Source organism: Podarcis vaucheri (genome assembly GCF_965113315.1).
Source record: "Podarcis vaucheri genome assembly, chromosome: 16".
NCBI lineage: Eukaryota > Metazoa > Chordata > Lepidosauria > Squamata > Lacertidae > Podarcis > Podarcis vaucheri.
In genome coordinates, this window is record NC_138754.1 from 10220660 (window position 1) to 10234527 (window position 13868).

The 13868-nt window shown below is 47.3% G+C and overlaps 1 protein-coding gene across 1 annotated transcript; it reads left to right on the forward strand.

The window, feature by feature from the left end:
- Positions 1-201: 201 nt before the first annotated feature.
- On the forward strand, positions 202-13257 carry MTX1 (metaxin 1). The gene is made up of 8 exons (XM_082202494.1): positions 202-343; positions 1654-1723; positions 3696-3775; positions 4782-4874; positions 8511-8693; positions 9036-9112; positions 10737-10891; positions 12872-13257. Exons 1-8 carry the CDS (start codon positions 263-265, stop codon positions 13096-13098), a joined length of 966 nt encoding a protein of 321 aa, XP_082058620.1. The 5' UTR covers positions 202-262; the 3' UTR covers positions 13099-13257.
- The last annotated feature ends 611 nt before the right edge of the window (positions 13258-13868 follow it).

A 13868-nucleotide genomic window follows, 5' to 3' on the forward strand; every position in this document is an offset into this window, starting at 1 on the left:
AGCCTTCGTGCGGATACTCCCGAGTCAAACCCGCCCCTAGGGCTCGGGTTCAAGAGAAAATCGAGGGGAAAGCTCCCCCTTGGCCATCGAACGCAGAACCGGGTTGAATTCCCGCGCTGCGATCGGGGCCGTTTTTCCGCTGCGCCCTAAGCGCAGAGCGCACGCTTTTACGCGCGGGGACTGGACGGAATCGGAGTGACTTCTCTTTTGTACCCCCCTCTTTCCCTCGGAGCGTGTTGTTCCGGGTCGGAAGGGCTGCATCATGGCGGCGCCCATAGAGCTGTACTGCTGGGCTGGCGGCTGGGGGTTGCCGTCGGTGGATCCCGACTGCCTGGCCGTTTTGGTGAGCCTTGGAGAGCGAGTGGCGTGGAGCGGGGGACCCCCTCTCCAAACGCGGGCGCCGCTGGCTCTCCCCCAAAGCTTTGCCCTTTGGGACGCAGCCTCTGCCTCTCCCCTGGCGCGGTGGGGAGGATTTGGGGAAAGACGAGGGGCCACGTCTTTACCTCCTGGCTGCTCTTCGCCCTTTCCCTGGGCCAACTTCAGTCCCCAGCGCTGCTCCGGTGCTTTTTAGCAGGCAGAAAGTTGGCAGCGTTGGAGCTTTCGAAGCCCTTAAGCAAAGCAGGATATTATAAGAAGCAAAGCGCCCAGGATGACGGTTTCCCCCTTCCCCGCCTTTTTAAAACTAAAGAGCAGGGCCAGTTTAAGAAAATAGAAAAGGTTGACAAGCAGACCTGCAATTCCCAGGGGGTTGTTAATATTTTAAAGGAATATGTAACCCTTAAACTTTCTCCTTTTCCTCCATGACCTTCTACCATATGGCAAAAGGTCTTTTAGCTAATTATGGGCCAGTGCTGTGTTTATAGCTGTGATTTAGTCACTAACTTTGGGTTTATTCCCCCCCCGGGGGGGCTCTTAGCCTTGTTTGCAGCCTCCCCCTTGCAATCATATTTTTAAAAGTTTATTTTTAATCTGCTGATTTGACAGATTGACGGAGGCTAAGACTTATCACGGGCTACTGCCAAACCAGTTTGGCCTACCACATTAGACAGAACAGTTATTGGAAATCACAAGTGGAGAGACAGCTGCTGTTGCGCCCGGGGCCAGCTTACGGGCTTCCCATTGGGGCAACCGGTTGCCCTTAGTGAGAGCTAGATGGGCCACTGGGCTGATTGGTCACGGGTTCCCCCAAAGAATTCTGGGAGCTGTAGTTTGTTAAGGGTCTCAGAGCGGTTAGGAGACCCCTGTTCTCCTCACGGAGCTATAATTCCCAGAGTTCCCCAGAGAGAGGGATTGATGGTTAAGCCACTCTGGGAATTGTAGTTCCAGAATAGGTGTCTCCTCCAAACAATTCTCTTCATCCCTTCACAATCCCTTAACAAACTACAGCTCCCAGAGTTCTTTGGTGCAGGGGGAAGCCATGACTGTGTAAAGGGGTATCATAGCACTTTAAATGTGTTGTGTGAATTAGGGTTGGGAAGACTGGCGTTCAGCCATGGAGCTCAAGCGTGCTTGATCACTTATTGCTTCATAGCCTTGCCTACCTTGTTGTAGGGGGGAGAGGGGATTTTATAAGCCACTCTGATCTCCTTGAGGGAATGTAAAAAATAAATACACTACACAAAGCTCAGTTTGTTTCCCTCCCCTCCTTTCCAGACTTACGCCCGTTTCACAGGTGCACCCCTCAAGGTTCACAAAATCACAAATCCTTGGCGAAGCCCCTCAGGTAAGATTTTCGTGGGAAGCAGGGAAATTGAGGGACGTCTGCCTCCTTCTCTCTGCACAAGTGGTTGGTAGTAATGTTTGTTTCTTTTTTTATAATTTTTAAAATTAATTTTCCAACATATCATTTTCAACAGTAATTAAACACTTTCCTATCTTACACCATTTTTTTGACTTCCATCAATCGCATCTGAACATTTTCCAGCCTATTCACTTAATATACATTTCTTACTTCACTATTACATTTATCTCATAACTAGTATCTCTGTTCTTTCTCTACTTTGCAGTGTTTCATACATTTCTCCTTACAAAACTTCTTGTAGTCCTACTAGCGTAATTTGTTGATTACAGTTCCACTTCAAATAGTTCGTATATTTCTTCCAGTCTTCTGTGAATCTCTGATCCCTCAAGTTTCAAATCCTTCCTGTCATTTTATCTACCGTATTTTTCGCTCTATAACACACACCGGACCATAACACGCATGTAGTTTTTAGAGGAGGAAAACAAGAAAAAAAATATTCTAAACGAAGTAGTAGATATATGATTTTTGTGGTTCATGCTGTGGCTACAGACATGTGATCTGACAGTGAGTTTGGAGTAGCCCAATGCAAAAATCCTGAGGATCCATGTGGATCCATGCTTTGTAACCACGGAGGAGGGAAGGAAGGGGAACCATGGATCCTCTGCTCACGACTGCAGCAGACACCCCCCCCCCGCCACCCGCAGGCATTCGCTCCATAACATGCACAGATATTTCCCCTTACTTTCTAGAAGGGAAAAAGTGAGTGTTATGGTGCAAAAAATACGGTAATTCTGCGTAGTCCATTAATTTTGTCTGCTATTCTTCTGTCAGAATTTCTTCTTGCTTCCATTTCTGGGCTAACAATACTCTGGTAGCAGTGTTTCAGAACACCAGTGTTTGGAAATCACAGGAGGGGAGAGGGATCTTGAGTTCGGATTCTGCTTGTGGGTTTTCCAAGAGGCACCTGGTCGGCCGCCGTGAGAACAGGAGGCTGGACTAGATGGATCATTGGCCAAACCTTATTCTTCGTTTTATTTTTTATTAGAGCATACAACACACAGCGGTTACACAAAATGAAAATCAAAAATAAAACAATTGCAAACACTCAGAGAAACGTCTTCAAATGCACTAACAAAGTTATGTCAGAGTGTATATACCAAAACCATCACAGTTTTAACAGACACAAAACGATGCATCACACCATATATTGGCTTGGATTGTTGACTACAAAGAGAGAGATTTTGTTTCAACAGCAATTATGATCTACAGGAGTTTATATGAAGGCAGGAGGAAGGACCAGAAAATAATAATTAAAATATGTGCTTTTTGCACACCAAACTCTGCGGTAGACGATGGGTACTGCTCTCCCACATGCCTCACTATTTGTGCAATTGAAGTCACCCCAGACAGACTGCATAAAAATTGTTGTGTTTCTTTTAGCCTCTTGCTCCTTTTAATTTCTCTGTTGGTTTTTCCAATAATGCTGTTTGCCCAATTGCATTATGACATTGGTCCATATTGAATAATTGCAATGATTTCCATGTCCTGGCAATGGTTGTTCTTGCAGCGGTAATAATAATAATAATAATAATAATAATAATAATAATAATAATAATTTATTATTTATACCCCGCCCATCTGGCTGGGCCTCCCCAGCCACTCTGGGCGGCTTCCATAAAAACCAAAAATACAGTAAAATATCACACGTTAAAAACAGATGTGTTATGAGTTCTTTTATTTCTGATTTGCAACATATACATATTAAAAAGAACCAGCCATGGGAACTTTGTGTGCCTTGTGATCAAAGGTATCGTTTCCCCATAACTTTTCCTTTTTTGGGACACTCCCTGATTCAGTGGGTCACTTGTGAAGGGCTTCAGGGCTGAAACCCAGCTCCCCTAACTGGTCCTGGCAAACAACCCAGTCACCTGCCTCTGACGTCCTCTGTTTGCAGGGACCCTCCCGGCACTGAAGACAAAAGATGAAGGCATCATCTCAGACACTCAGCAGATCATCACCCACCTCAGGAAACAGGTACCTCCCTTACAGTCTCCTTGGGATCGCCCCTGGGGCAATCTTGGTCGGGTGGGGGCAAAGGTAAGGAGTCCCCCCCCCGATTATGAAATCACAGTTGCCCAACCTCTCTAGCACTGATGGACACCCAAGGCCCTTTTAAAATGCGTTGGGGGGTGGTTATTGGGTTGTTTTCGTTTTTATTTATTGTGTGTTTTCATTTTGTGAAATTTTGTTGTAACTGCACTGAGACCTGCGGATATGTGTGGATTTAAGGTGCTTGTTTTGACCTTTAAAGCCCTTCACGGCCTAAGACCCTCGTACCTACGGGACCGCCTCTCCCGGTATGCCCCACGGAGGACCTTAAGGTCCATAAATAGCAACACCCTAGAGGTCCCGGGCCCTAAGGAAGTTAGATTAGCCTCAACCAGAGGCAGGGCCTTTTCAACACTGGCTCCGGCCTGGTGGAACGCTCTGCCTCATGAGACCAGGGCCCTGCAGGATCTGATTTCTTTCTGCGGGGCCTGTAAGTCAGAGTTGTTCCACCTGGCCTTTGGCTTGGAATCAATTTGATTCCCTCCCCCTCTTTTTTTCTCCTGTGATGGAACTCCTATTTGGGGACTTCCCTGGCTGCATTTTAATTTTAATGTTTGAATGTTGTATTTTAATCTTGTTTTTAAGTTGTATTTCAATCAATTTGTTTTTATGTCGGTTGTGAGCTGCCCTGAGCCCGGTCTTGGCTGGGGAGGGCGGGGTATAAATAAAATTTATTGTTATTATATATAGGGTTGTATACAAATTTAATTAAACAAACAAACACTGCCCTGTGATCTTTTGATAAAGGGTGCTGTAACAACGACAACAACAATCTGATAACAATTTGATGGTAATTAAAAATAAATAATAATATAAACCCACCCCATGGGCCCAAATGTGCCAACAGCACCCTCTCCCCATGCCAGATCCAGAGGGAGCTGTGGGGGACTGCCGCCCTTGCCCTGATCCTCTCTTTCCCGCCCCCCTGCAGAAATTCAACGCAGACTACGACCTTTCGGCTAGGCAAGGGGCCGACACGCTTGCCTTTGTGTCCCTGTTGCAGGAGAAGCTCCTCCCTGTGCTGGTGAGTTGGGGCAGGTGGGAGAAGTTGCTGCGTCGATCAGGGGGCCCCAGCCACCCTACACTCCAGACTTGTAGGGTCGGGGCCCAAACAGGCTGCCCCACTGTGTTTGTGACTGATGAATAAAATGAATAAAAACAATAGAACCATCATTCTGCCCGGACGCTGAGGTCCAGCGCCGAGGGCCTTCTGGCGGTTCCCTCATTGCGAGAAGCAAAGCTACAGGGAACCAGGCAGAGGGCCTTCTTGGTGGTGGCGCCCTCCCTGTGGAACGCCCTTCCAGCAGATGTCAAAGCAATAAACAACTACCTGACATTCAGGAGACATCTTAAGGCAGCCCTGTTCAGGGAAGTTTTTAACGTGTGATATTTTATTGTATTTTTTGTTTTTATGGAAGCCGCCCAGAGTGGCTGGGGAGGCCCAGCCAGATGGGCGGGGTATAAATAATAAATTATTATTATTATTATATATTATTATGAATAAAAACAATAGATTATGCAGCCACACACACAAGAAAAACCTGCTTCTCCTCCTCCTCGCAGCAGCACATAGTTAACCTATGGAACTCACTGCCACAGGAAGCAGTGATGGCCAAAAAGAGGATTGCAGAGATTCACAGAGGACAAGACTGTCAGTGACTGCTAGCCGTAATGGCTCTGCTTTGCCTGAATGGCTGGAGGCAGTAATAGTTCTGAATACAAGTTGCTGGAAGCCCCAAGCTGGGAGAGTGAAGTTTGACTTCCTTCCCCCTCTTTCTGCGGTTCCTTAAATTTATTTTTTAATATCTTCTGCAGATCCAAATTCATTTAAATGGCTCATTTAATTATCCGCTTTAAATATATACTCTTATGAAGCTGCAGGTTATTACAATAATCCCGCTAATGTTTTTATCTGTTTGCAATTTATCTGTAAATATTCAATAAACCATTTCCATTCTTTTATATGAAAAAAGTTTGTTATCTTGATTTCTTATTCTTCCGGTAAGTTTCGCCATTTCTGCATATTCCATAAGTTTTTGTATCCGTTCTTCCTCTGCTGGGGCTTCTGCTTTTTTCCACTTTGGGGCAAGTAGCATTCTTGCTGCTGTAGTAGCATACATAAATAAATTTCTATACAATTTAGGTGGTTCTGTCCCTTTAATTCCCAAAAGAAAAGTTTCTTTTGTTCTTAACCATGAGGACCAGAACTTAAAAGAGTAGCAAAGCTGCTGTTGCACCCAAACTTGGCATCGGGCACATGGTTAGATGTTGCGTTCAGCCCCTGGGTCAAGGTAGCAAGGTTAGATACAGCAGTGTTGTGCAGTGGTTAGAGGCAGGGCTGTCTTTAGCACAGGGGTCAGCAACCTTTTTCAGCCGTGGGCCGGTCCACCATCCCTCAGACCTTGTGGGGGCCAGACTATATTTTTTGGGGGAAATGAACAAATTCCTATGCCCCACAAATAACCCAGAGATGCATTTTCAATAAAAGGACACATTCTACTCATGTAAAAACATGCTGATTCCCAGACCGTCCGCTGGCCGGATTTAGAAGGCGATTGGGCCGGATCCGGCCCCCGGGCCTTGGTTTGCCTACGCCTGCTTTAGCATATGCGCCGCCGGAGTACGAAGATCCGCCCAGTGCCCCCAAATTTAGTTTAGCCCCCAAATTAACTATTATTATGCTTATGTCACTATTATCATTTGATAAACAGCGCTCACGCCTGTGTGGCTCCAAAATGAGGTTTTTGTGTGTGTTTTGTTTAAAGCCAGCTTTTCTAAAGAAGACAAAGAACAAAATGGGAGTCGGTGTAAAGACTCCACGCATGCGCTTACCTTCATAGGGAGGTGTCTGAAAAATGAGACGGGCGGGCATTGTGCGCATGCGTGGGAGAGCCATCTTGGGCAGCCTTTCATTGTGGGAGCATTATGGCTAGCAATTTCTAGAGGAGATGGAAGGGCCCTTGTGAGCGCACATATACAACTTCTTGAGAAGGTTCCGGAGCCTGGGCACGCTCCGTCACTAGATAAGCGCGTTCTCCTTCTGCCTGTCTCTCCCTCTTTCTTTCTTTCTTTCTTTCTTTCTTTCTTTCTTTGAATTTGCATTCCATTTATTTGTTAACATTCTTACATTACATCGGTAAACGTTGCCATATTACATTACAGGACTTACTATAACAATAATTTACAACATGTATACAAAAATTATATACAAAATTTATATACCTAGAAAGAAAATGAAACCAAAAAAAAGAAAGAACAAGGAGAAAAAACAAAAAGAATTTCCCCCCTAAAATCATATACACACCAACACACTAGACTTTCTGTCTTTCCCGTTGTATATTCCTTTTTTACATATGAATGTACTCTTATTATTGTATATTTCTTTACATATTATCTAATACATTCCTATATCAGTATAATAATAATAATAATAATAATAATAATAATAATAATAATAATAATTTGTTTATACCCCGCCCATCTGGCTGAGTTTCCACAGCCACTCTGGGCAGCTCCCAATCAAGTGTTAAAAACAGTACAGCGTTAAATATTAAAAACTTCCCTGAACAGGGCTGCCTTCAGATGTCTTCTAAAAGTCAGGTGGTTGTTTATTTCCTTGACATCTGATGGGAGGGTGTTCCACAGGGAGGGCGCCACTACTGAGAAGGCCCTCTGTCTGGTTCCCTGTAACCTCACTTCTTGCAATGAGGGAACCGCCAGAAGGCCCTCAGCGCTGGATCTCAGTGTCCGGGCTGAACAATGGGGGTGAAGACGCTCCTTCAGTTTGTGCTCTTAGTCCTATTTCTCAACTCAGTCTCACTCCAACGTCAATCAAATGCTTTCCTGTCACTCCCCTTCTGCCCGGCTTTGGTGAGCGAGACTTTCCAGAGAGCTCTCCCTGAGCCTGGGGCCCCTCCAGAATCCGGCGCCCGGGTGCCTCGCACCCCTTGCACCCCCGGGTAAAGATGGCCCTGGTTAGAGGGCTAGACTAGGACCTGGGAGAGACCAGGGTTCAAATCCAGACATGAAACTCACTGGGTGACCTTGGGCCAGCCTCTGCCCCTCAGCCTAACCTACCTCACAGGGTTGTTGTGGGGAGAGAACTGAGGAGTGGGGAGAGAAAGGAAGGATATACTGTATTTTTCGCTCTGTAAGATGCACATTTCCCCCTTCAAAAATTAAGGGGAGATGTGTGTGCGTCTTAGGGAGCGAATGCAGGCTCCTTGGCTTCAGCGATAGCAGCGTGAAGCCTCCGAAGCGCAGAGGGAGAGCTCCCCCCACGCTCCGGAGGCATCGCTTTGCTTTCGCTGAAGCCGCCTGAAGCGAACTCCCGCTGCGCTCTGAAGGCTTGCAGATAACCGCCTGAAGCCTGGAGAGCAAGAGGGGTCAGTGCACACCGATCCCTCTTGCTCTCCGGGCTTCGCTTCGCTGGAGAGGCGCTGCACAGTTTTCCCTCTTCGCAGCGCCCCTTCAGTGAAGCGGGAGGAGAAATGGAAGGGGCTCCGTTTCTCCTGCCGCTTTGCTGAGAGGGGGAGGGTTTTTCCCCCTGTTCTCCCCCTACTATGATCCGGTGCGTCCTATAGAGCAAAAAATACGGTAAATGCAGAAAACAATAAAAAAAGGGAGCTGTTGTCCCACCAGGCTTCGTTTTCTCCGACAGATCCACACGTTCTGGGTGGACGCCAAAAACTACGTGGAGCACACCCGGAAGTGGTACGGGGAGGCCATCCCTTTCCCGCTGAACTTTTTCCTCCCGGGCCGCATGCAGAAGCGGCAGCTGGAGCGGCTGCAGATGGTCTGCGGGGAAAACTGCCTGGACAACGAAGAGGAGCTGGAGAAGGAGGTCAGTGGGGGCAGGATGAGGCCGCAACAAGCAGGGCCAGCGACGGCAGGGTGGTGGAGAACTTCGGAGGCGGCCCTCCTGCCCTCTCCCCCTGGCCCTCGGATCTCTTCCGAGGCCCCGCCTCCTTTCCTCAGGGCCACACCCTCTGCTGGCCCCGATTCGCCCTCCCTTGAACTCTGATCTTTGCCTCTTGCTTGCCTGGACAGAGGGTCTTTTCCGCAGCCCGAAGAAGCCCTGGTTCTTAGGGGGATGAGGTGTTTGGGAGGTTTATGTCAAGGGACAGGGCTTGAGAATGGCAAGGGTCACAGCCTGACAGCGTTTTTCTCTCCCTGTGCCCCACAGCTGTACCGGGAAGCCCGTGAGTGCCTGACGCTCCTGTCCCAACGCCTTGGCAGGCAGAAGTTCTTCTTTGGAGATTCGTAAGTTCGCCGTTTGTGAGCGGAAGTATAGGCTCCGATGAGGGCGTGCAAAGTCCCTTAGGAACTGGAATCCCTGCAGTTCTTTAATGTCTCCTTACTCTGCCGTGAGTAGGAGCACACTCTGCCCATGCTCAGAGGCACTGTCTTCTTTCACTGGCGACGCTGGCGATGCTTGCCATTTATTTACTGTGTTTATAGACAACCTTTTCTTCCATGGAGCTCAAGGTGGCACATGTGGTAATAATAATAATAATAATAATAATAATAATAATAATAATAATAATAATATGTTCGTACCTTGTAAGTCAAACGGAATCCGTTCCGGAAGTTCGTTCGACTTCCAAAACGTTCGGAAACCAAAGCGCGGCCACTGATTGGCTACAGGAACTTCCTGCAGCCAATCGGAAACCACGGAAGCCCCACCGGACATTCAGGTTCCAAAGAACGTTCGCAAACTGGAACACTCGCTTCTGGGTTTGCGGCGTTCAGGAGCCAAAACGTTCGACTTACAAGGTGCTTGGGATCCAAGGTACGACTAATAATAGTAATAATTTATTACTTACCATATTTTTCGCTCTATAAGACACACTTTTTTCCTCCTAAAAAGTAAGGGGAAATGTCTGTGTGCCTTATGAAGCGAATGCATGGTTCCTGGAGCCGAATTGCCCAGGGGCAAAAAGCCGATCATGTTTGTTTGTTTTTTTTAAAAAAAGAGGGAAGTGAGTGTTGAAACAAAGCCGCTGATCGCAAGCGAGATAAGGGACACTAGCAATAAAGGAGGCTGCCTGGGAGGAGGGAGGTAAAGCCAGAGAGGAGACAGGAAGATTAAAGCAATGAGGAGAGAAATTAGAAGAAAAGGAGGAGCAAAAAACTGCTCCAGCTAAGGAAAAGACACTAAGGCAAATAAGAGGGAAGGGGGTGTTGAAAAAAAGCCGCTGATCAGCAAGGGATCGGGAGAGAGATAAGGGAGGCTAGCGATAAAGGAGGCTGCCTGAGAGTGGGGAGGTAAAAGCACATGGATCCTCAGAATTGTTGCATTGGGTCACCCAAATTCACCAGCAGATCACATAGCATGTCCATGGCTACAGCCTGCACCAAAAAAACCACGCATCCACTGTTTCGTGAGGCCGCAATGGCTCAGAAACGTGGCTACAAAGCATGGATCCACATGGATTCTCAGGATTTTTGCATTAGGCTACCTCAAACTCACCGTCAAATCACATATCATGTCTGTGGCCACAGCATGAACCACAAAAATCATACATCCACTTTTACGTTCAGAATTTTTTCTTCTTCTTGTTTCCTCCTCTAAAAACTAGGTGCGTCTTATGGTCAGGTGAATCTTGTGGAGCGAAAAATACGGTATATGGTTCTCTTTCCCTCCTCATTTAATCTCCATTTAATCTTTTCATTGTGTAGCATTTTGGTAAGTTTGGGTTGTGAAGTGGTTTGTAAACCTGCAGACAGACCCGTGTGTTGGCCACAGGATTTGAACCCTGGACTCCCAAGTCCACCACACTGCTGACAGGAGAGGGTTAGCCTTTGCCTCTTGCCCTCCTGGGGATTCCCTCACCTCTTCTGTTCTTTCTTTCCTTCTTTCCTCCCTCCCTCCCTCTCTTTTCAGGCCTGCCTCCCTGGATGCCATTGTCTTCAGCCACTTGGCCCCACTCCTGAAAGCCAAACTGCCCAACGGGAAATTCCAGCAGCACCTCAAGTCCCTCCCGAACCTCTGCAATTATTGCACGTCCATCTTAAGTCTCTACTTCCCCTGGGATGAAGGTGGGTGCTTGGTTCTGTCGCCTGGGGGGGGGGGAGCGAGAAAGGGACCCAGGGTAGGAGAGGAGGAAGGAACCACAGCAAACCCCAAGCGGCCGGGAAAAATTTGGCAAAAGATCAAGATGGCACTGGAAAATTCATTATTTATAATAACCAATAATACGATAATTTTAAGAATTTTATTATTTGTACCCAGCCCATCTGGGCAGCTTCCAACAAATATAAAAGCATAATAAAATATCAAACGTTAAAAACTTCCCTATACAGGGCTGCCTTCAAGTGTCTTCTAAAAGTCAAATAGTTGTTTATTTCCTTGACATCTGAAGGGAGGGCGTTCCACAGGGCGGGTGCCACTACTGAGAAGGCCCTCTGCCTGGTTCCCTTTCAACTTCATTTCTTGCAGTGAGGGATATATATTGCATTTATATCTTACCTTCTCCAGTGAGCTCAAGGTGGGGTACATGTTTCTCTGCCCCATTTCTTATTTAATCCCCACAACAACACGGTGAGGTAAGCTAGGCTGGGAGGCACCCAGTGACTTTTCACGGACGGGGTGGGGATTTGAATCCTGATCTCTCCCTAATCCTAGTCTGACACTCTAACCATGATGCTGACAAATCAGGCATTTCAAATCCAACTAATCCAGAACGCGGCAGCTAGACTGGTGACTGGGAGCAGCCGCCGAGACCCCATAACACCGGTCTTGAAAGACCTACATTGGCTCCCAGTACGTTTCCGAGCACAATTCAAAGTGTTGGTGCTGACCTTTCAAGCCCTAAATGGCCTCGGTCCAGTATACCTGAAGGAGCGTCTCCACCCCCATCATTCTGCCTGGACACTGAGGTCCAGCACCGAGGGCCTTCTGGTGGTTCCCTCACTGCGAAAAGCCAAGTTACAGGGAACCAGGCAGAGAGCCTTCTCGGTGGTGGCACCCGCCCTGTGGAACGCCCTCCCACCAGATGTCAAAGAGAACAACAACTACCAGGCTTTTAGAAGACATCTGAAGGCAGCCCTGTTTCGGGAAGCTTTTAATGTTTGATGTATTACGGTATTTTAATATTTTGTTGGAAGCTGCCCAGAGTGGCTGGGGAAGCCCAGCCAGATGGGCGGGGTATAAATAATAAATTATTATTATTATTATTATTATTATTATTATTATTATTATTATTATTATTATTCAAATCCATTGACTGATTTCTTATGTGATGTATTATTTTAGCAATTTAGGCATGTTTCTTAGTTTCCACTCAGAAGAAGACCCATTGAAATGAATAGCCCTTAAATTAGTCATGTGCATTACTTCAGCAGGTCTGATCTTGAGGGCGGCCAGCAAAGGGGCTTATTTTTATTTAACAACATTTATATACCAATATTTCTTTTTTTGAAAAGCAACAACAACAACCCCCCTCTAGGTGGTTTGCAGCACCCTAATCAGATGGGTGTCACATTAATAATAATAATAATAATAATAATAATAATAATAATAATAATATTAAATCATTATCAAGAAAAGACAAGCTAAAAGTACGTATTGAAAATATTCCAAACGGTGATTTTAAAACCAACGGTAGCTTAAAAAGAAATAAAATGATTTCCGCATGTCTGGATAACTTGTCTAAGCAAACATGTTTTAATCGGGCACCGAAACCAGTATGGCATGCTGGTAACTTGCTGGGAATGGAGGCCCATGGGAAATGGGATTTCACCCCCTTCTTCCCATAGCTAGGGAGAACCTCCAGTCGCTTTTGGACTCCAACTCCCATCAGCCCTGGCCAGCGATGATGGCGGTTGTAGTACCAGAATGTTCTCTGCCTCCCAGCTGCCAGGAATGATGGGAGCTGGAGTCTAGCCGCGTCTGGGCAGCGCCAGCTTCCCCAGCCCTGCTCTGACCGACGAGTCGCCTCAGCCGCCACCCCTCCGCCATCTTGCCTACCTCACGTTGCGATTCTTCCCCCTGACGGCCGTGCCGGTTCTCTCCCTCAGGCGACCCGCCGCCCAGCGTCCCCAAGGCAGCCGCCGGGGACGGGAGCGACGCTGAGGAGGAGCCGTACAAGCGCCGCAACCAGTTCCTGTCGGTGCTGGTGGGCCTGGTGGCGATGGTCGGCTACGCTCTCCTCACCGGTATCGTCTCGGTCCAGAAGCAGCAGCCCCGGCCCGGCGGCCCTCGCGCCATCGCCCTCGAGGAGGAAGAAGAGGAGGAAGAGGAGTGAGCTCTGGGGACCTGCTCTGTGTTCTGCAAACGGACTGTTGTTTTTGTACCTCGCTGGACCCAGACCGTCCCTGTCGCCCCCTCAGACTCTACCCTCTTGTTCATTCCAGAATCATGGGGTTGGGTGCCAAGCTGGGCGCAATAAACCTCTGTGAACCAACCTCTGCCAGACAACTTGCTTTCGCTCTGCATCGCCAACCTCTAAGCTGGATCGAAACCTGTTTGGGGTGGAGACAGCTGTCGAAAGGGTCCAGACCGGCCTTCCCTCCCCAAGAAATTTGAGATCCAGGAAGTTCTGTGGTCCATCGACCCTCAGCAGCCTTTAAAGCTTTGCTGAGGTAGTCCGTGGCATTAAATATCCTTATCGAGGGTTTTTTAAAACAATAAATATAAGAATTGTTGCTTCTTTTCTTTCTTAGATTGCATTTTTGTATTGCATTGCAGTTTGAATTCCGTGGAATGTGAATGGTAATGCAATAGAATATCAGTGTAAGAAATAGAAAAGCAATAAAATACAATTTTAAAATGCAACGTTTAGCACATCTAAAGGTAAAGGGACTCCTGACCATTTGGTCCAGTCGTGACCGACTCTGGGGTTGCGGCGCTCATCTCGCTTTATTGGCCGAGGGAGCCTGTGTACACCTTCCAGGTCATGTGGCCAACATGACTAAACCGCTTCTGGCAAACCAGAGCAGCGCACGGAAACGCCGTTTACCTTCCCGCCGGAGCGGTACCTATTTATTTACGGTACTTGCACTTTGACGTGCTTTC